Source organism: Ischnura elegans, chromosome 9, assembly GCF_921293095.1.
Source record: "Ischnura elegans chromosome 9, ioIscEleg1.1, whole genome shotgun sequence".
NCBI lineage: Eukaryota > Metazoa > Arthropoda > Insecta > Odonata > Coenagrionidae > Ischnura > Ischnura elegans.
Window position 1 is genome coordinate 101,546,892 of NC_060254.1, and position 24,286 is coordinate 101,571,177.

Here is a 24,286-nt window from a genome sequence, read left to right on the forward strand (position 1 = left end):
CAGAGCCCAATTCATCTATAATTTCGTTCACTCATTGTTGATGATCACATCTCCCGACTTGAGATAGTTCCTTTGAAAGGACGGCGCAACTTGGTGACCTCAGGTTTTTGCACCGAATCATGAATGGCCACTTCAGGCCTATCGACATTCTCCCAATTTTCTCCCTCAGTGTCCCTTCCCGTAAAATATGGGACTCGTCCCTCAGGCTCCGAGATCCCTTACCTACCGCCTACCTCTTACCTCCAATTACATGCGAACTCCTTCTGTTGATATAACATCATCCATTTCATCGCATACGACCGCCATCAGAAGACTTCCTCTCAAAATCTCTCCCTGTCTAAATTGCAAACAGAGCTCATGTGGCGGTCATTTTAGTGATATTATACGTGATATGTTATCTTATTAAATATAATCTTAATAATATTATTTTTCTCAGTAATAATTTGTTGCGCTACATTATTTAATCCTTTGTTTATAAATCCAATGGAAAGGTTTTATTGACTTTTTGTATGAAGATTTTCACAGCTTCTTTTATCAACGTTGGTGGTTGCTTTTGGGGAGTGTTGCGTAGGTAGCATTATTTGCTTGACGTTTCACTCCTCGTAATGGGAGCGTTTTCAAGAGAATGGGAATGACTTTTTTCCAAAAGCTCCCAGTAGGAGGAGTGAAACGTCGAGCAGATAATGTTTCCTATGCAGCATTTCCCGAAAGCAACCACCAACGTTTTCTTGACTGTTTGGAATTGATGATATCCGCCATTTTCGTGCTCATCGGGGTCAAAATAAAGGGATATTAAGGAGGGATGCCCAAACGTTAATCGAAATGCTTCTCTTCTTCTAATGGAGTCCCTTTTTTCTCAAAAGTTAGCCAAGACTACATCGTAAGTCAGCCATTCTCTTTTGATTTAAAGTTTTTAATAATCACGAAAGTATGCCCCCACATCTTAAAGGACTATGACGTAATTCCAGTCCCGATTTATAAACTCGTTCAGGGAGAACGTCTCATTGAGCGAAGGATTCGCTCTCAACAATGCAAACAATGATTTGTGCGGCATAGACATAGTTAACATTTGACTGTTCCTCAAATATTAAAAAAAAATTAAATCAGGAAAAAACACTAGGGTAAAATTTTCAAATCTATGAGACATACACATGCTGAAGAAGGGCTACCTACTTCAAATACCGCGAATATTTCAAAAGGACAGTCTAAGTTTTGTTTAGACCCGTCGCCATAAAATACCGACCAAGAAGGGGGTATGTGTCCCCTTAATAACACCAATTACATACCTGAAAACCCTGTTTCTCAGACGAAAGCCTCTCCTTTAAGACGACTCAATACTCACGCTCAACCGGTATTTTTTTAGTGCCATTTGAACACCTTAACACTTACACCATCATCTTGAAATTTAAATGGCGAAGAAAGCGAATGTCTTGAAATTTTCCGTTTCCCAAACTTAAAAGTTTTACCACAGGATTTCCTAGGGTATAAATTTATATAAATATGTAATAAGTAATAATATTTACACATACACAGAAGATGAAACTAAATGAAAGATAGACACACCAGACGGTAGGGTAGATGTAGCACACGCTTAAGTTATATATACATACCAGGGAAGTAATAAAAATAAGAGGAAATGGATTGAAAGATGGACACCCACACAGAAAGTAGTATAAATTTGGTCATACGTTTCCGGGAACGCCGATCCCAACAAGAAGAAACTAACCATTCATGTTACATAAAGTCCAAAGTCACATAAACACGGGTCGCCTTAGGCGAATTTAGACGCATAAAAACAAATACAAGTTGAAGAGACAGGAATATAACATATGACGTTGACACGGCGGTGGCGTGGAGATGCAATGATGGCCAAAAACAAATGGACAAATTTCACCTCGACCGGGTATTGAACCACGGACTTTCTGCTTTCCAGGCAGATGCTCATACCACTCAATGGAGACTTATCTTGTTATCACCGTTTTCAACGGGGGATTTGTGCTACCAATTCCTCCAGATGTAGGTCAAAGTGTTAGCCAAGAGATGGCTCTGGGCACGGTTTCCGCCACCAGGGAAGAATTAAACACACAACGAAGAATAAATGGAATGGAATATTGACACCCACACACAAAGTAGGATAAATACAGCTCGTCTGCTGGGGCGAACGCCGATCCCAACAAGATGAAATCAACCATTTCGGTCACTTACGTCGAATACGCAATCTCACAGGTCGCGAGCATAGAAACATAATGGGGAGCATGCATGAAATTTGTTCATCATACAAGTAAGTCTCACTGAATAGACAATTTTCTCACGATTCCAAATATGTAAGCCAAAACTCTCCTAGTATTCCACAAACGTCATGAAATGACAATTCAAAGAGCTCGAATATCGCTTGAAGTCACGTGACCTGAAACGCCTTCTGACGTCATCGGACGGTACACCATTAACTTCGCTGAGAGAATAGAGCGGTGGAGCCTTGAATGCAAGATATCGAAGTAAAAATAGCAATTATTCTCGCCAAATTTGCGTTTGAGCCCCTGCATAGACCGATTTTCTATTCACTTCTTCAGTCTGTCATTAGTGGATACCGTAACATGACGTCACGCTCCGATTGCGTCGTGTTTTCAAGCAGCCGATGAAGATTAATTGTTTAAGACTCATAACTCTGACAAAAAAACCTTATTCATCCGCCAGATTTTCGGCGAGTACATTTGAGTTAGGGACCTTTTTATTATAGTACTTTTAAAAACTTGTGCATGTTCCCCATTACAAATAAAAGGTGAACCACGGACCTTGATATAATTTTCGTCCCTAATATCCGAAGAGAGTGACTTGCGACTCCATTCCTCCCACAAAGATGATCAAGTCACTTTCAGTTCATAGAGAACAGAGATTCTGTAAAAAATCAAATGCCCCAGATTTCTTCAGCACTGGAGACTGATGGAATAATTTCTCTGCATAATGAGTTCCGTAATCACTTCAGCAAAACATACAACACACATGTAGACATCGGCTCAAAATTCGTTATGTCTAAGAGTGTTTGCGCCACAACCATACATTCGAAACGGAGACCTTTCATTCAAACAGAGATAATTAGCAAGGCATAACTCCATACGTGTAGTAGACAAGCAAGAAAAAATTAATCTAAGAATTCATTATAATACCACCTTCATTAACTTCAGGCGATGTACCCAACGCCAGCGAAAAAAATTAATCCATTCTCCATATCTGTGCGTATGATTTCTCACGTCATACAGTTACACGAGGGATAGGAGAATTTTCATTACAGTGGTGTCATGGAGGCAAAAGATCGTTCTTCACGAGACTAATAGCGTAATTACGACACCCAGCACATAATATGACACGTATGAATGGGAAAACAAAATGCTGTCGTAACTTAAGGAGTTAGTAGGAATGGTTTCCACACCTGACGGAAACAGATATTATGCCACAAAGACGTGGTAGGGCAGTGGTAAAGTTAATGAAAAAGCGCAACAAACAAGTACGAATGCACCATAAAAGATTCGAGCGAGCAATGGAGCAATAATTTGGTTTTATCCATGAAAATCGTTTCAATAGCAGGCCTAAGAAAAATCGCGAGATGAATCCAATGCTAAGCCCCACAGATATTAGATTTCACGGACGGTGGTGTTTAATTATCTTCATATTGACATATACTATATCATATTTGTGCTCGTAAATATGTGATTCAAATCCAATAAGTTTCCAATTAAATACTTAAGTTTGAGTTTCAACGAAATTATTTCACCTAATAATAGTAATTCAGTTAGAAATTTTTAAATTAAGCGTAAGTTGAAACAGAAATTGCCGCGAAAATTATGAATCCATTAAATCTAAACATCTGAATAATCCTAACCATGCGTCTATTATATATATCTCACCTTCTGAGGCATTCAGTTTATTTATCACCCTTCTCCAACCTAATCATGCTATCATTGCATCTCATAAGACACTAACGCAATACATAAACGTTTTAAAGGAATAAGCCAAAATATTTACAGGCAAGAGAAAATTCAGGAGTTTTTCCGGGGTTCCCACGGGTCGGAGCAGCAAATCTTGGTTTTTTTCAACCGATAGTAGTCATGTAAACATGTAAAAAATGGAACTAAATACATTACTGGATCATATATCACCTATTTATATAAGATACAACTGGCAGATGGTAGGAATAAAAATTCAGAATCAGACGTCGGAATCGTTGCTACCTAACCAACGTTCAAAGCTAGACGTCGGAATGATAAGGCACTTTTTTGATCAGTCGCGTGAAATTAACAAAAAAATTAGCATTATATTCCACAATTATGCCTTCCCATTATTACCCACGGAGGTAATGGGTTATTACCCATGGAGTTTTCTCGGGTGAATGCAAAAAATTTATTTGTAACCAGGAATTTGTCACCAGGATACGTGATGATGATAATCATAAATAAACTAACGGCGCGCCGTTAGCATCGCGTACCTCACACTGTGGAACCCCCAAATTACTTCTAGACATCGCTTGCCCGAAATGTTCTCGCCAAAACTCAGTTTTACTCAGATTTTGCCAAACGAAAGACGTGAAAGTTAGTTTCCTCAAGCGTGAAGATCGAGTCTTGAAAAAGTCGAGTATCCTCGAACTTTTTAAAGAAGACTTGTGGGGTTGAAGAAGAGTACCCATAGTGTTTTAGTTCGATAACTCTGAAAATTTTCACGTGTCTTGAGATGCATGAAAAATTTCTTGAAAGTGGAAAAGGGTCCGTATCGTTTAAAAACCAATACTTATTGGATTGCTGGAGCAACAAGTTAGAGATAGATGAGGACGTTAATTCAAAAGTTATCCTAAAAAATTGCTGAGAAGTGTTTTTTCTCTCAAATTATCTTCGCCGGTGGAAGGAAAGAAAAAGAAATGACAGGTTTTTTAGAAGAAAGTTCGCTGACTGCCTAAATGAGAAGTTGAAATTTCCTCCGCCTTTATTTAAACAATTTGAGAAGTCCAGTGAAAGGGCCTAGAGATGGAAAACGGAGGATCTTAGAGCTAGCACATCGCCAGTAGAGCATCCATGAGTTATCGAAGCAAAGGTGATGAGTTAGTGGCGAAAATAATAAATGAGGTGACAACAACCACTCTCTCAAGAGCGCGGCGAGTGTTATCAAAATGGAGAGCCAAGGATGTGAGGCAAAGTAAAATCTCCCACGAAGAAGCCCTTTCCATGATTGAGTGGATGACGACTGTGACGAGGATTTGTCGGATAGTGATCATGAATGTATTTAAATTTTTTTCGTAACAATGACTGAGAAAGATAAGGAGAAATGTTAACTTATTTTTTTGATAATTAAAAAAGCCCAAATTAATCGAAAATCTCATTTAATTTTTCCTACCAAATCATGTGCTCGTTAAATTGATGCCTCACTTCGTAAAGAGCTTATTGCAAGCGTATCAATAAATTTGATGTTTAACTTGAGTTATAGGAGTTATGAAATATTGTTTATAACATTTCAATGATTGTAATAATGCCTCCGTTGAAACTTGTGAAATACGGAACCAAGTTTAAAATTGCTTCCAAATCCATTGGCACGTTACAAGGAACTATAAAATTGTCTACTTAATTAGAATTAGATATTATAATTTTTAAACAATTAATGCAGTACAATAATATTAATAATAAACTTATAATATAAATTTCCAATTAATATTAACTTATTTTTCGTATCAAATACGATCAAACATATGAGAAAGTAGAAAATGTTCTCTTGGTTCATTCAAAATAAGTTGTTCAAAATTTGTCAAAAAAAAAAACAATGCAGTCATTTTATATGCATTTATGTATGTTTTAAATAACTAATTCAGTTTTATGATATGCATAATTTTAATTTACTATCACCAGTATAATCTCAAATTCCAATGTTAAAAAAATTAATTGTTTAAACAAAATGTGAAATAGCAATAAAATTATTGCAAATACATAAAAAATAGTTATAAATTCAGAATAAGCGGGTCAAAAACAATAAGAATAGACCTTTAGGTCAAATATATACATAATAACAACGGCGTAATTAATTTTGGCCAGCTTTTGGGACCACTGTGCGGCGCGGCTGTAGGTAAAGCAATGCAGGGGGGCGTATGAGACTGTATATATATGGGCTGTTAGGATTCATAACAGACACGTTATCAAAAAAAAAGGAAAAACATTTTAATGGATACAACATATTTGGAACATTCAAGAGACGGCTTCGAAAAGTCTTCACCTGAATCGCAATTTTTTATTCTTATTATAGTTCATATTTGTTAAAGCTTCGGAGAATAAGTTTTATATTCAATGTAATGGAAAATCGGCTGTTTTTTACAATTATATGAGTACATATTGTTCCTTTAAGGATACTTCGAGATAAAAGTACCACGCAAACACAAAGAATAAGTCTTCATACTATAAATCTGAAAACATCACATATATACTGTGATTTTGAGAATTTATCCAATCCATTACAGCAACGGTTTCCAACCAGTTGTTCAACCAACCAGTTCCAACCACGGTAGTAGGTACGTGTACCAATGGGGGGGAACACGACGAACCAGTCTGGGGTACGCCGAAAATAATCAGTAATGGTGGACGCTAAGTTCCCTCTATACAATAAGTGGTTTCCTATTATTTTTTATTGCCTAAATCGAAAGTTTATTATGCCTCATGCATGCATTTGGTAATCTCAGACGATGTAAAACTCCTATCTACTCGTATAGAAACTAGGTCCCTGTGACGTAACGTGGAGTGGAATCGCATGGGCGCCAATCTGGTCTTTTTCAAATGAGTTTAAAATTGACCATAGCCATTCGTCTAAACTGGGATTTCTAAAACCAAATAATTTGTATATTATGAATACACTTATGGTGGGCAAGCAATCGCAATCAATGCATTTCGTTTTCTTTGATGAAGGAAACCACCCTATTATTTATAACTGACCCTTTGCCTACCCCTTTTTACCTAACACCTACCCCTAGTGGTATTACGTAATAAAATGTGCACGTTATATTTCAGGGGGTACACTATTATTTATAAAATTTTTACTGGTGCTGGTCGCGGCGGCGGGGTGAAGTCTTCGCCTTTTAATACGATGGTCGTGGCTTCCTGTCCCGCCTGAGTAAGTTACCTCTATCCAGAGCACGGGTGTTCGTGCTTGTACAGTTTTTAAGTTTTTGGCATCCTCGATATAAAGGCAATTGCGAGCAGTTTTTTTAGTATTTGGATGTAAAAATCGATTTAAATATCACCCTATTATATGATTTCTGCATTCTATTCGGGTTTTCACCGCGTCCGTTGTGTTTTGGCGACAACAGTTTCGACCTGAAGACGCTGACTGCAATGTCAGCGAAACTGTTGTCGCCAAAACACAACAATGCAGAGATCATCTAATAAACGCCGCGAAAATCTTCGAACCTACATCACCCTATTATATTTATCTCTAAGCTGAGTGCTTCCTTAAGAAAAGTCATCCCGGGAGATAAAAATGGTCATTGTAGTCATCTCTACAATTATATGTATTACGGAAACTAGTCTGCATGAGGTCACATCCTGTGACACGAAGGAATATGGAATGTATTGTTTAAGGAGGGGTATAAGGGGAAAACGGTAGAGATTGGCCACGAACGTCATACATAACTACATTATATTCTAACCTCCACGTTGGCCCCCAAAATATCCTTGGGATCAAAGCGTTTTTTAATATTTTCTACGGCCATACATATAGAGGGGTACGGGAGGGAGAAAAAGTCGAGAATGGCTGCATTAGAGAATACCAGGGTGAAATACATTTTTAAAATCCTCTACCTACAGATAGTGAGAGAGAATTTTCCTATCCAACGCCATTATCTCCAGTGCGGGAGTATCAAATGCCAGTAAATCTAGGCACGTGTATCGGACAGTCTCTTCTGTTGGTGGTCTGAGAGGCGCCCCGCGAAGGCCAATGCGGAGTGGATAGGCAGAGAGAGAGAGAGAGACAAATGGATATGGAAAATTTCGAAATGTCCACGCACAGAGCGAATGCGCACTCAAAAGTCACGCTTTTCTCTTCCGACGACGAGGTGGGAACTCAACGGACGATCTCAATGCGAATGGAAAGGAATAGCGCTCACGCATGGAAAAGCATTTCTCCACGAATAAATCCAATGCTATCCATAATTGTCAAAAAAGACATTGCAATACATGCACCGAATTTATTTTCACACGACGCGTTTCGCTGCTGGAACAACATTTTCAAGTGTCTCATGCACAGCCAAGTAGTTCCTTAGATATGTCTCACTGTTAAAGGAAAGGGGGAAAGAGGAGGAATGGAGTCTGGGTGTATGATCTTAGGTTTTCCCGGCGTATCAGTTGCACAAAAGTTTCTCGGGTTTTCCACCGGTTGAAGTCGTCCATGTCTCCCGACGTTTCGAGCAGCGACTTGCTGATCATCCTCGGGGGATCTTCCGAAGAATTTCGAAGAACGGCATTCGTAAGATCCCCTGAGGATGATCAGCAAGTCGCTAATCGAAACGTCGGGGGACATGGACGACATCAACCGGTGGAAAACCCGAGAAACTTTTCTGCAATGGAGTATGGGTGTCGGGAATTGGGAATATTGAAGTTAGTGAAGGCCGGTCCACCGGGTAATATACTCCATGGCTAGCGACGTTTCAGGATACGAGTCGGACTCGATCCTAAGATTCAGCCCTGAGGATTGTCCAGCATTCGGTCCAGTCGCCGAGAGTTGTCCGATGATATTTAGACGGGTCTAGTTCAGGGTAGAGGACAAGGTTGCTACATAAGAAAGGGAAACGCCCACGCCACATATAAAGAAAAGGGTCCCGTGAAGAAAGGAGCCAGAAGGGAAGACGAGCGTTAAGGATCCAAAGGAAGAATTCTTTATTTGGTTTATTCGAAGAGAGGGCTTGTTCTGGTGGCTCAGGCTTATTTCAGTACTTCAAAATCACGTGACCACGTTGTATGACTAGGCGAAGGTGTGACTGTGAGGTGCGTTTGGGCTGCAAACCGTGCTGGCGCAGGGTTCTCCGCCCCTCATTTTGAACTGTCATCGGAAAAATTTCGCTGGCCGGACTGTACCAGCATACGCCAGGAAAGAATCGGATCTTTTTTCGGGAAGGTTGTGGAAAAAAGGGTCGTTTTTTAGGGTCTCGGGAGCAGTGGCGCATCTGGGGGGGGGGGGGGGTTTGGAGGATAAACCCCCCCCCCAGAGCCCGGAGAAAATTTGAAGTTTAGTCCATTTCACTTAATTGGAATGAGATTACTTATAGAATAGTGTAAATATTAATAAAATATCCCTCATAGGGCCGCAAAACTCACCATTATGAAACATTAATATGAAAAATTTTCTAGGGGCAGGCCCCCGCACCTCCCGCTACCTCCCGCTTACCCTGGCAGGTATTACACACCCTCAGATACCCCAGTGTTTTGCGCCTAAAATCCCCCCCCCCCCCTAGCCTTAATTCCTAGCTGCGCCCCTGCTCGGGGGATGAGGGGGGAGGGAGAAAGGTTACAGGATGAGGGTACCACAGGCGTCTTCCCTTTCAGTGTTGAACGTTGTGGTCGTCAGGATGGATTCCTCGTTCCGGATGATCTTCTTCACCTGCGTGTGAACACTATGTCCATCTTCGATTGGTCTTCTACGGTGTGGGATGGGAAGCAGTGTTTGAGCGAGGTTTTCTATGAAGGGTTGTAGAAAATCTTAAAAAACGCTTTGATCCAAAGGCTATTTTGGGGCCCAACGGGGAGGTTAGCATGTAATTTAATTATGTATGCCGTTACTGGCCAACCTCTGCCGTTCTCCCCTTATACATCTACATCTACATAATACCCTGCGAGCCACCTCTAGGGTGTTTGGCAGGGGGTGATCAATCACCAGCATGCAGCATGCATTTGGCCTCCCCGTGGCCTACATGTCTATGCATTTGGCCTACCTGTCCTAAAGCAATAAATTCCATATTTCTTCGTGTCACAGGATGTGACCTCATGCAGAATTTTTAAATCGATTTTTTTTACTTCCAAATATTTGAAAACAGCTCGCAATTGCCTTTATATCGAGGATACCAAAAACTAAAAAATGCACAAGCACGATCACCCGTGCTCTGGATAGAGGTAACTTACCCAGGCGGGACAGGAAGCCGCGACCTTCGTATTAACAGGCAAAGACTTTACCCCGCCGCCACCAAGACCAGCACCAGTAAAAATGAAATTGTTGAACAAGTACGTTGTATACTGTACAAAAACCACAAAAGTCTTTATTTTGTCACAAATGAGATGGTTTCTGCATGAATTATGTAGTGCCAGGGAATATACTGCCATGAAGGCATGAAGAACTATAACCTAAACACAAAAGAGACACCTTGATGGAAGTAAAACGAGGCAAACAAGAATTCATGCGGACTCTTAAGACGATGGAGAGCTCTTGGGATGGGCAGTGCACACGCAAGGGCATTCAGTAAGCCCTTGGGCAAACAAACATTCCGGCCCCGAAGAGGAGGAATATAACTAAGCCCCTTCACGACCCCCCTTTCTCCCAGACGCGAAGGTAATCCATAAAGAGCCGGGAAACTCGTTCATCTTCGTTTGCGAACGGCGTAGGATTGAATTTATGATGAACAGCGGGAAGTGGCGCACGGATGAAAACAAGGAGAGAGATATATCGCGACCTCTGCCGAACGCGTGGTGCGAACGCCATGCCCCCACGCTGGATGCGGCGGGAAAATGAACTAAATATAGACGAGAGTTTGGTGTCGAAGACGCGAAATTATATCGTCATTCGAGGGGTTGCCAATGGGCTTTATCACGGAACTTATTTCCATTAAAAATACCGAGAGTACATCTACATAATACCCCGCAAGCCGCCTAAAAGGCGTGTGACAGGAGGTGCTAGGACACCAGCCGTCTACGTATAAAAAATTAAGTGCTCTACGAAGTTATGACTAGCATTTATTAAAGTCCTTTATAGTTCGGGTAGGTCGCAGGTTTGTGAGATAAAAAAGTATTCTCAGCCAACGTTTCGGCATTGAACGAATTCCATTTTCAGGGCTTACGGGGAAGAATAATATGAGGGTACATCACCTGCATCTCATAGATTATTGTACAAAATTAATGCAATTTTAAGAGTATAAATTATCTCAGAATTAGTCATATGGATACATCATTATTGCTACTCCATATTTGGATGAATCCTCAAATATCCATATAAAGTGGGATAAATATAGCAATAGAATTTTTTTTAATATCAGCGTGATATCTCTATGAACCACCAAAAGACACCTCAATGAGTCAACAAGTACAACATGAAAACGACATTCAACTGTTTATATGACAACAGAGCAGCTGGCTGTCAGTATGTAAAATTATAAACATTAATACAAATCCTCGCATAAAAATAAAACTTAAGAATAGAGAAATACGCACACGAACGAATATTCGCCATTATCACATTTTTTTAATCACACAGGATCAGAGGCGGATTAAGGATAAGGACAAGGGGGCGGGGCTACGCGAGAGGTCTGGGGGTAACCTCCATGAAGTACAAAATTACCATTTTATCTTACGTAAATTAGATTTCCCACTGCACATGATAACAATTTGTAACAGCGAAACGCGTCGTGTTAAAATAAAATCCAGTAGAAATATTGAAATGTATCCTTTAAATAATAATTGCAAGAATTATAAATGGCCATATGACTCTTTTGTTAGTATCCCTGAGGATGAAATTAATTTAATTCCGAAACGCTGCAACAGAATGATATTTTAATCGCCCAAACTGACGATCCAACTTCGTTATTTTTAATGGATAAATCAAGAGGTCGAGAGGAAAGATACAGAAGATGTATCCGTCCAAAGGCTAACATTTATGATGTAATCACCAAGACCATGAGACCAATAAAAAAATACTAAAGTTATCGCGAATATGGGCTACAAACGGTACAATATGACGTGATCCTGTACGCAGACAAGACCTTTTCGGCGGTATGCGGAATGCGTGCACTATTTTTTTCATTGACATTCATCGTAAAACAATAAGATTTCTTTCAATAAACTCTTAAAATCGCAAAAATAATGCTGAAACCGGAACTAAACGGAAATCGAAGAAATAAGCGATGGAGAAAAATACGGTGGTAATGACCGTGTGGGTGACAGAAAATGTTGGACCGAGCGATCACTCTTCAGGTCCCCGAAAGCTTATCACTGGAGCTATCATTCTCAGGGACGGAAAAAATTATCGTATACATATAAACCATTCTACGCAACGGGAGGCGGGGCTATAGTTCCCATTAGTTAGCTCTCCCATACATCCGCCACTCACTGGCTGGCATCTTTCATGCAACGGTTTCAGATGCATGGGTGCATTTCTATACGCCTGGATAAACAAGTAATCCTATAACACAGCCACCACGGCAGCTCACGCAACAACAGGGGAATTGAGCGAAAAGTCGACGCTGAAGTAGGAAGTGACTCACGTAAAAAACTGGGAGCACCTACAAGAAGCCTTACACGCATGAATGACTGAATTACGAGAGAAAAATATAGGGTCAACGATCGTTGCACGAACCATCTACGCCGTCGCAATCTTTAGCGATAAAGCATTTTTCTTTAGTTAAAAAAAAAAGGATCTTACGCGAAACGGCATGCATGAAAAATCCAAACAACCCTTCATATAAGACGAAAAATCTTCAGAGTAAACTGCGTGGTGGATTATTTAAGTGAGGGAAAATGGAGTGCTGCTTTTAAGTGCCACTCAAAAGACTTAACTGAGAAGCGTGAGCAAACACACCACATCCGGAGAGAATAAACAGTGCGTAAAAATAAAAAAAAATACGCAGCGTCTTCAATAACAAATAAACCCAATGAGTATAAATATAAAATAACACAATAAAAGCATAAAATTTATTTTTTAAACCCAAGTATTTATTCGAACCAAAAAGAAGAAAGTAAACCATCCTGCCCAAGGTTCCACGCTTACATTTTACACATAAAGGATTACATTTTCAAATTCACAACAGTGGCACGCATTCGCTGTACATTGGACACGGGAGTGGCCTTGCTGAAATTGATTTACACCACATATCTGGTACCTTGGTCCAAGTGGAACCGTGGACTTAGGCAGGGTGTTTTATTTTCTTTTTAGTTAGAAGAAAAAATTGCATTTTTAAATTAAATTTTTAATCTGTTTTATTTTAATTTCTTAATTTTAATGTGTGAAAAAGAGGCCTGTAGCACTACCGAAAACTTGTACCGTACGAAATACGAAAGTGATGGAAGATGCGCAACTCCAACGTGTAGAAAACATGAAAAAATTACAGGAAATTAGTAGAAATTCTACCAGTATCCATAGAAAACTGCACCTGACAAACAATAAGAATGAGAAGGTAAATTCCCAGGTATCCAAAGCGCCGTGCAACAGATTTGTGGCGAATAATTTAACTGTTAATATTTATCCTGCAGCAGAGATATGTAACAGAGATTATTACAAAAGTTAACTTTCGAAAACGTAGCTCATCCTGCCTCTGAAGAACTCAAAACTGTGCAAGAATACATTGTCATGTGATTCTGATCTGTGCTGAAAAATTTAAGTCTCTACAGCGAATCGGGAAGTGGGTTGAATGTGAGTTACAATATTTTTTTCGAGAAGGAAAAACAAGCTAACTGACAATAAGGTGGCTTTGTTAAAAACGATTTAAAATAAACCAACTTCATTTCTATGACCACATAAAAGGTTTTGAAATGTCTGTTCCAGTGAGGACAACATTTTATACAGTGGAGTGAAACACAAATAAAAAATGAATAGACTTTAAAAATGAATGAAACATAACAATACTCCATCGAACCAAATTACTCCATTGAACTTAAGGGTTCTGAGGATTAGTCGTACAATCAACATTCGACTTTCCGTGCGAGTTAATGCTTGATAATCCACAGGTTATCAGGGAGAATAGATTACCGAAAAACAGTAAAATGACCGAGATACAAATATTAGCCAGGGATGGCAAGAGAAACGAAAATAAAATGCCTCGTTTCGACCCAGAGGGAAACGAAAATCCAAGGCCTAGGTTTAGTTTCGATCCCGCACGAAATTAACCCTAATACGGGCAACATATTTTTCTGACGTAATCGGGCAAGGTAAGTCCAATGGACTCTTTTAACTTTTGCTTTTAATTTAAACTATTACACAGTGAAAAAATATTACTTTTCACATCAATTTGTACATATTGTGCACCTTAGAATCATTTAACATAAAATTGATTATTATTTGTTTAACAATAGTTTTACATTACTTATTAATTTCATACATAGTCAAACAGAGAGTACAGTGGACTCTTTTGACTAATTGTTTCTGTTTTCACAACATAAAAATACAAAATATTTATCGTCATATGTATATACTTAGTGATAATTTTACATTATTTTGATAATTCAAACCAAAATTTGTAAAATGCACATTACTTTTTACATTTCGTGCAAACAGACTCACCTTGCCCGGATTTGTGGGAATTCAGGGAAAAAAATTATTTCTAAGTTTCTTTGATTCCGAAAGAAGTTTGAATTACTCTAATTTATAGGAAATATACCATTAGAAGAAGTAAAAAATTTACAACATGCTGACATTTGAATAACATAATAAAATTCTCAAAAAAATGACGCAATGAGTCCAAGAGACTCACCTTGCCCGCACTAGGGTTAAAATCATCAAGGAGTTTAGTTTTTACCCGTGACGAAACTTAACTCCCACGAACGAAACTAAACTAATCGAAACTCCGCTGCTCATATAGTTACGTTTTGATACCAGAAGTTGAGTGGAGGGGGATAAGAGGGAATAATTTCGACCCATTACGTTTAGAGAGGTTAAAACCATTGAGCTTAAAAATCGAATGGCCAGTTTGTGTTCACCAAACTCCTGTTAGTGGTAAAAATACAAGTGCCCCATACATGTGATGGCAGCAGACCGAACCTCAGCTACTTCATTCAACCATACGTCTTACTCGGAGTGTGGGTCGACAGTAAACTATTCGAAGGTGAGGCAGGTGATACCTGCGGTGCGAAACATTATCTGTGTTTCGTTTCGTCCCAGAGTTTTAGTTTACTTTCGACCCGAAGTAGTTTTGACTCCGATTTCGTTTCGACCCTGAGTATAGCTCCCCGGGTTTAATTCCATTTCGTTTCGTTTCTGCATTTCGCTCATAGGAACGAAACTATTACATTTTACTGGTTTTGACTTTCGTTTAGTTTGCATTGCAATCTCTGATATTAACTTCGTAGTATGTATGATATCCAATCAATGCCACAGGATAAATAAAATAATAAATTAAGATCTGAGTCCAAGAGTCAGACAACAACCAACTAATGCAAAAATGAAATTTCCAAAAATATATTAAGCCCCTCATCCCCTTAGACAGAGGGCATTGTTAATTTCAACAATAAGTTCCAAATATGGTCAGCAGCCATTGCTGAAAAGTTATGCCTTACTCAATGAGTGCAAGAAAAATTATTATTCTCTCATTTTTCTCGAAACTTGATAGTTAAAATCTCGGAAATTACCAGGTTCTTGGATTCATGTCTTCACTGTGGAAATCGTCAAGCATAATTTACACTTGTATTTAGAAAAGCTGAACCACATATTTTTTTATTTCCACCAATGCTGCAGTCAGGAAGGAGAAAAAGTACAAATACATCGTAAATCAGAACATGGGGAGCCGTATAATAGAGGGTATTCCCACCACAGCAACAGGAGTAGATCCAGCGTCACTTAGATGCAGATAAGTCTTGGCATCGTCTGGCCATGAGTAAGAAAAAAGTGAAATGTCATTGTCATTTTAACCATGGGGATATGTATCCCGCAATGCATTTCTGAATTATACTGCAGAAAAACACATATGTACTAAGATTGAATAGGTATATCGGAACATCCAACTAAAAATGATTTTTATTGAATGAAATAAAATAACTTTGTTTCATACCACACTTTATTTTAAATAGCACGACCCGGGTTTCAACATCTAGTGTTATAATCAGGTGTTGATTCCCGGGTCGTACTATTTAAAATAAAGTGTGGAATAAAACAAAGTTATTATATTTCATTCAATAATGAAGCAATTCCACAAAATAACGCCTGAGACCGTGTCTTATATTAAAAACAATTTTACTTAATTTTGCAGGAACATGAAATATTTCATATGCAAAATTTATTCAAAGATACTAGTACAACATTCTAATAGCCTTTAACTGCTGGATTTAAATCTAATTTGTCTTCTAACATGCTTGAAATATATTCACTGAATTGTTGAGGCTTTAACCTTGTAGAATTTCATTATAAGTTAGGATAGATAGCAAACTTTGATTTCTAATGCTCAACCTTTAATTGTAGACTAGTTTCGATACATCATTTTGAAAACTAATGAAATCAGTGTCGAATATGAGACTGAGTATTGAAACTACATAGTTGACGATTGAAGCAAGGGCGTACCCAGGATCATAAATAGGGGGGGCAAGCCATGGTCAAGGGGGGGTTCGAGCAATGGGATTTATGAGATTATTTCCTTGAAAAAATAGTTTTATTTTAGGTACATACCTTATACTAATATATATAATTTTTTGTGGGTTTAAATTAAATTTGTTGAATACTTTCATTTAAATTCAGTCCTGATTTTGCTTAAAGACTTAGCGATCTTTGCTTATATGGGAGGGCCCTGATTTTGCTTATAGGGGATCTTTGCTGCTGCCCTGCCCCACCCCCCCCTACTTCCTGCTGGGTACGCCCATGGATTAAACATTTCGTTATTAAAGATTTTCCCTAACTCTGCTTTAAATTAGCATGCCAAAGGCACCTAGTGGAGCTTTTTCCCTGTGCCCATACAGCCAATTCAGGTGATAAAAGATTATTTTACACATTCCCTGCATAGCTAAACATTTGAAAAAATAAATACATGTATTTCTCTTTTCATAGGAAAAGGCCATGAGGACAATGATGGAAGGAGTATGGGGGGTCTACAACAACAGCAGAGGTGCTTTGTGTGCGTCCCATCTCAAGATCCATGGTTTGTTGATGACATAGTGAGGCTGTTCCCACTCTACCCTCCACCTCCGCTCTGCGACTTTCAGCCTCCGGCCCCACAGCCTGAGATGGTGCGGACATGCCCATCTCGCCACGGTAGCTGCCTCACTATTCACAATGGTACGTACACTGATTTTATACAAACAACTACGCATTTGTGACTTCATAGAGCCAAGAAAAGTGGAATAGCCCAGAAAATTTTGTATAAAATTTGCCTCCTAATTAGGTACAATAATTCCATTGGTGATAAATAAACTTCCTTGATCTGGTATCCAAACTGGATATGCAAATTTCATACCATGAGCAACATAATAAATTGATGGCCCGTGAGGAAACTTTGTGTATTATATATATCTATAAATCAAAGACCTTATAAAATTGATTGTTTGAAACTTTCTGAAAGCGATTCATAAAAACTTTCCAATATATTTCTCCTTCTTTGATGTGTTTCTTTAACTCAGGGAAGATTTTAATTTTTGGATCAATGAAACAGGGAGCCCATAGTAAAGGAATCATTTGACACATTGCCTGCAGCTAAATATTTGCGGAAGAACAGTGTGGCTATAGTACTAGCCATAGCAGAAAAATATAAATAAAAACTTACTAACAATATTATTCATAACACTGCTCTCAATACACGTATTTCGTATTGTCATCAGGTGACTTTCTCTCTAAACATGTCATTTAAATACCCTGGAGGGTAAACATGCAGAAGAGAGACTGATAAGGGGAAAGAGGAGGGTAGGAGGTGAGTGGGGGAGAATAGAGAGGCAACATGTCTGGTGGAAACGTCATTCAAGGGTTCACCTTCGGAAGAATTCCGGGTGGCAAAAAAGTCTACTAAGGATTGGGGAAGGGGGATTTGCCCATTACGGCACAGCATGAAATAAGTGACTTTGTGCACAGTCAAGTGCACCGGTGCAAAATTATAAATGTATGTACACTAAGGATGAAGTTTGCATTGAAAAAATATTTGGTTTCACCAGGATTCAAAATTGGATCTCATGATTGTCGGTCAGGCGTGCTAGCCAATTGCACCTCCAAGCCATCTTCTCAGACCAAACTTCATGATAAGTTTTACCAAACAAGGTGCTGATATCACAAGTCCACTCTGTGGCATATCAATGGCTAAGTTCTAACGTCACTCAAAAATAGCAACTATACAGGAGAGCAAAAAAGAGATTAATTTGCTTTACTTGTGCACTGAAATTGCAAACCAAAAGTTCATAATACTGAAAAAGAAGCATTCACTTGCAAATAAAGAGTTGATCTTTGCTTTAATTTTATTTTTTTAAATACTATTACACTTTGTTTAAAATACCAGTCTCAAACCGGTCGAATTTGAGATATGTGTTGTTAGAAGTTAGCCATCGATATGCTGTGCTTTCTAAGCCACTGTCGGAGAAGTAAACCCCACTTCCTCGCTGTTCAGCAACAACAAACTTCAAGGCACTGCATGAAACAAGTGACTATGTACGCAGCCATGTGCATGGGTGCAAATTTATTTGAACCACGGATGAAGTTGGCCACGAAAAATATTAAGCTTAGCTGGGATTCGAATGCAAAACCGAGATAGTTCATTTATCACCAATATCCGAAAAAAATTTCACAACAAACTTCATCCTTATTGTCCATTAAGTCTGAGGTACGGTTTGCTTTGATATTTAGACTAGATCTACACCTTCTTACTGGACAAGTAGGGTCTCCATTTTCCCGCACATACCTTCCCCTCAGTCTCTCTCCGACTTGCATATTCTTCCGGGTATTCAAACGACATGTTTCAATAAAGAGATGCCTGGTGATAATACGAAATGCATTGAAACCAGACATGTGAATAAAATTTCTTGTGGGAGATTGTTAGAAAGTTTTAATTTAAAATATTTTAGAAATCCACTGGGTTAGGTCTTAGAACTCAACCCTCTCAACAATTTTGGGTCATAATCCAGAATATGTCAGAAATATTCAAAAACTTTTGAGTCTTATTAATAAGTCTGCGTAATCAACTGAGTATTTTTTTCATTTCCAGGATGTTACAATGAAGCCCCAAAAAATGAAATAGTGAAAATTGTAATCCTTTTTCTGCTGTAGCCACATTGTTCCACAGCAAATAATCAGCTGCAGGGAGTGTCAAATGATTCTTTTACTATGATCACCCCATTTCATCTACCCACTAATTAAATATCTCCCAGAGTTTTATTCTGAGTTCTATATATATTGAATAAGGAGTAAAATATGATAGGAAATGTAGAAGTTTAAATATATAAAGCAGTGGAATGTTATTTCAAGAAAAATACCAACAACTATGGTCACAAAGGCTATTAGGATAGAGTAAGGAAAAACTAAGAAATAAAAATTATTCGTCACTGTGACACACAAATTTCTCCACCCATTCTATCATTGTAAACATCTTTCATTTGACAACTTGAATTATGTTATCAAAACAATGGCACTAATTGTACAACTTACCGGTGCAAAGTTTTCTCGATTATTCCACTTAAACTATTAGCTATCATATGTGAATAGATACTTTGTATTTCCAAAACTAATGGCCTATGTCTCAATGAAAAGAGAACACTCGTCCTATGAAAGGCCTCTAAAGGACGTCATCAGAGTGACAAAAACTTGAATTCCTTTTGTTATATCATACACTAATCAACATAGTTTGCACCTATCCCAGCAAATCCAGTGAGAACTAGCCTAAAACATTGAGGCTTACTAAGTCAATTAAATTAAATCCTATGGTATGTCACAGTTTTCTCCTTGAATTAATATGTTATTCATTCCAGGCTCCTAAAAATGTTGATTGATAAAGGTACATATATTCATTGACACTAACCAGACAAAAAGTAGATGATTTTAGTAGAATGTAGAAATCCTGACCACTAATATGTTATTCCAGGAACAAAAATTAGCAGGAACTGTGGAGAGATGCCAGTGGTAGATTGCAAAAATGCAAACAAGATAAGATACTGCTATTGCATAGGGGACCTCTGCAATGGAGTTCATGGACTGAGTGGAGACATTGAAGGATCTGATGATGAAGATCTCGGAGACGGCAGTGGAAACGGAGGAGGAGGAGAAGGCTCAGGAGGACTATCTGGTATGAGGCCACCGATCAATGACGATGGCTACTACCCTGGTATAAATTCAGCCACTGCTAAGCCAAATACTAATTCTCAAAGTTCTACTTATGCTCTCAAGTCAAAGCATATGAGCATGATCACATTGTGTGCTATTTTCATTTCCATTTGGCAGTAGGTTTTAAATTAATATTCTTATGATGAAAGAATTGATGGCACAAGTGCGTCAGGATATGTTAAGACAAGGAGAAACAAACAAAAAAATATGAGACTGCAAAATCAAATTGGGTTAAAAGGAAGCAAAGTTAAGGGGTTGAACATTTGGTTGATGATGATTAAAAAGATAGGCATTTCTCTCTTTAGACCTTCATTTCCTCTAAGCAGAGCATAGCTAGGCCCATGACTCAAAAATGTTTCCAAATAGAATGTTAGCTCAATTAAGCATGTGCTGAGGTTTCTCATCTGCATGCATAAAAATTGTTTCAATGTATATAAATATTTTACGGAAAATACTCCATAAATATTAAGATTTCTATGTGTCACCAAATAATTGATGAATGATGATACGAGTGGATTTGTGTAATATGTACAAAATGAATTAAATTAAAACCTTGCCAAAAACTTCACAGATAATTTTCCCGCCCTACAGCTTCAATTGAGCAATACGGAGAACAAAGGTAAGTAAAATCAAGTTGTGCATCAAGGATTAGAGTAACATTACATTCATTTCACTGACATAATGATAATGATACACTTCTTGATGACTATGTAGTTTGCACCTTACGCAAGATTGGGATTCAGAGAAACAGACCTCATCACCTTGAAAATTTACAACTTAACTCTTAGCATAGTGTGCCGCTGGAATGATACAAACATAGGTTAAATTCAATCCTTTGACCAACAAAAAATATTATCCCAAAGGAAGATGTTATCAGGATATCCAGCATATGTATTAATCATTATGTTTCACTCAATGCTTTGCTCCTACAGGAAGTGTATTCAGGAGAAACATTTCCCAGCTTCTCCTGTACACTGGGAGGAACAATAATGTCCACAATACATTGAAAGGTTACATTTTGGTAAGGAGACATTCCATAATCAATTTAGCAGGTGCAAGAAACTACTTCCAAATGGGTCTCAGGTTCTATCAATCCTAGGTATAAAAATGCTCAAACCTTTCGCCAGATCTTCAGCCTAACTTATTAAGTGCAAATTATATTCTCCAACCATTAAAAACATGTGTTTGATTGAGTATTATCGAATGAACAGGACTCATGGCAGAACGTTTTGTGACCTCTAACAAGAGCTGAAGAGCATAGATGATTTGACCATTGAGCATAAATGGGCATATCAATGGTTTCCAAACATTGCCAGTTAGTTATGTCCATGTGAACGCTGTAGTAAAAAAAGTCAGCAATACCGCATGATGTGTGATGACTTCATTGTGTGCCAGTCACCCTCATGGAGGCTCTGTGCTACTGGTTTTCAAGCATTGCAGAAGGTGAGGGGGGCAATCACAGAATCCATACCGCAGAAGTTACCTCTCGGCAAATTTTCATGACATGGTGTCAGACATAAAAGTTTCTGATGGTGTGCAGTGGTTTGATGCACACTCAAAAACCACTTTCCCGCTGCCGCATATTGCAGATCGTGCAGCCGGAGATGCATTGTTTTTGGAAACCACAGTCGATTCCCATGATAATCAATGGAATCAAGAATTGAATAATCCTCTTAAAAAGTTAAGAGAGTACTCACCGTCGAAGAGGACATCTTGATAGTGGACATCACTCTTTTCCCTCAGCTCCGCCTCTTGTTGTTCCCACTTCTGCCGCAATTCCTGTTTCCTCATATCTTCTGACATAAGCTCAAGATTTTCTCGGACTGGCTCGACTTCTTCACGACCCTCAGATGAAGTTGAAGGTTCACTGGTCACTTGTTTCACTGGAGCTATGATAAAATACAAATTGTATTTACTATTGAGATGCTTGGTATATACGTACATAAATAGATGTTTTTCATTATCCCCGATAGAAGGATCTAATGCCACTGTATCTTTAAATTAAAATAAAAAAAGAAAATACTTCCATAACATACCAGAAGTAGAGGTTTTACAATTAAGACACCCAGCTAACGAGCTCAATACCAAGTACATAAAGAGTAGTTTGTTGGAAATAATTCCTTCAAATTTACCAAAATGCAAACAGTTCCATAAATGTGCTAAAACAAAACCATGATAGAAATTAAAGAAATAAAACATACAAAATTGATACAGATTATACAGTCTGTGACTTTAGGCTTAACTTGAGGAAGTATTAAGTGTCCATAAAACTAAATACTCTAATACAGGGGTCTCCAAAATACGGCCCGCGGAGGGCTTTCATTTGGCCCTCGCACTTGTTTCAAGTATCGAATATCGTATACTTCAGTAATCGGCAAATTTGCTATCCAGCCCGTGGTGCGATTCGAAACTTGGAATGTGGCCCTCGTGGCCTAGTATATTGGAGACCCCTGCTGTAATATACTTTACCACAGCAATTAAATTACGGTGGAAAAAATTTCAAAATGGGAAAAAAATTGAAAATGGAAATAATGCCATTCTCTGAAGGAAATACAAAGTTCATCATTCAATAAGAATCAATGTTTTTGGAAATGTAAGAAAAGCCAGGGATAACCTTATATTGTGTAAAATGTATGTACATATGTACATATAAGTGCAAAACTTTCCCAGAGGATAACCTTCCAATAACTACAGTAGATATCCCCTAATTATAAGTAAAAATAAGTAAAAAATCAAGACTAGTTCTCACACCAACAAATCATAACACATGATACATTGAACAAATTCAAATCCGGTGTCATTACTCCCTTGAACTTCACATAGATTGGAAACCATTTCCATATGAGAGAAGGACCTGTATATTAAACCATATCTCTAAATATTCTATGACCCATAAATTATTACTATTTCAGGGCATAGTGGGTAAGTACTAGACAAAAATAGAACCACTTTTCATTCATGATTATGACTTGTGCACCCAAAGTTAAGTTTAAATCTTTCAAACTGATGGCAGTACTTCAACAGTCATTCACCATGAAGAACCCAAAGGAAGGATAAAAAGAAAGCAAGTGAGTGAATAGGTCATCTCGACCCGTTTTTCTTGTGTTGCCAACAATTTGCCAAAGTCCTTTATATAAAAAAGTATCCTGGGTGCCCACATCCAGCATAAAATTTCAGGGTGTAGTGGGAGAAATAGCTACTTCTTATCATACGACTTTATCTGAGCACACTATGATGCATTGGAGTCAATGGTATTCTCAGAAAATTCCATCTTTTTCACTCCTTGGTGGCACACACCTCAAGACCTTGCTTGCTTATGAAATATGTATGGAGCTATTATTGATGAGTCCATTTAGTTCTTGGTTTCATCAGTTCTTGAGCATAGAACTGGAATCAATGCTGAAGTGACTGAAACCCAACTTCAGAACTTTCCTAGAGCATAAAATGCATATCAGTCGTGTTGAAGTGAAGTTAACTTAAGTGGTGTCATGCATCCTTTCCATTGAGGTATAACTTGATGCATTATTTGAGGCAATTTCCATAACACCCTAATGAAAATCATGAACATCTTTAAAAAAATCAATGACAAAAGAAATGAAGGAACCAACAACCAATACCGGGAATAGAACCAGGATCGGAAAAAACAAAATACAGGAATAAATCCATCCTTAGTTGCTATATTAAGGCCACTTATTTATTGTTACTTTCACTTCCATTTCATACAGGGAGGGATATTAAATTTTTTAAATATTAAAATCGTTAAGGGAAATCTTAAAAGTGTAGGGTGTTTATGCTGAGTACAAAAATTTCAATATTTAAAATTTAAATCATTAACTTCATAGACTCATTGAAGCAAACAATCTATATGCCATCAGCTTAGGATGGATATTCCAAGAGCTAAAAAATAAGGTGTAGTCAATATTTTTTGTGGTTAATCCCCATTCCCATCATATCCCACACCCTTTAATTTCAACCCAAGGGCAACAGGACAAACCTCGGTTGGAAGCAGGTTGTCAAACCCAAAGACTTTTTCAGGGTAAATCTAACTGTGCACATTCTGCATAATCCCACAAATTCA

General features: G+C 38.2%; 2 protein-coding genes across 2 annotated transcripts in view; one reads left to right on the forward strand and one right to left on the reverse strand.

Moving 5' to 3' along the window:
- LOC124166055 overlaps positions 1 to 20,771 on the forward strand; it is a 343,561-nt gene extending 322,790 nt beyond the window's left edge. Inside the window, exons 2-3 of the mRNA XM_046543650.1 lie at positions 16,963 to 17,190; positions 19,970 to 20,771. Coding sequence (XP_046399606.1) covers positions 16,963 to 17,190; positions 19,970 to 20,328 — 587 coding nt within the window. The 3' untranslated portion in view covers positions 20,329 to 20,771. The remainder of the gene's footprint in view (positions 1 to 16,962; positions 17,191 to 19,969) is intronic.
- LOC124166053 (coiled-coil domain-containing protein 174) overlaps positions 1 to 24,286 on the reverse strand; it is a 543,217-nt gene that overhangs the window by 433,979 nt on the left and 84,952 nt on the right. The window contains exon 7 of the mRNA XM_046543649.1: positions 21,906 to 22,097. Coding sequence (XP_046399605.1) covers positions 21,906 to 22,097 — 192 coding nt within the window. The remainder of the gene's footprint in view (positions 1 to 21,905; positions 22,098 to 24,286) is intronic.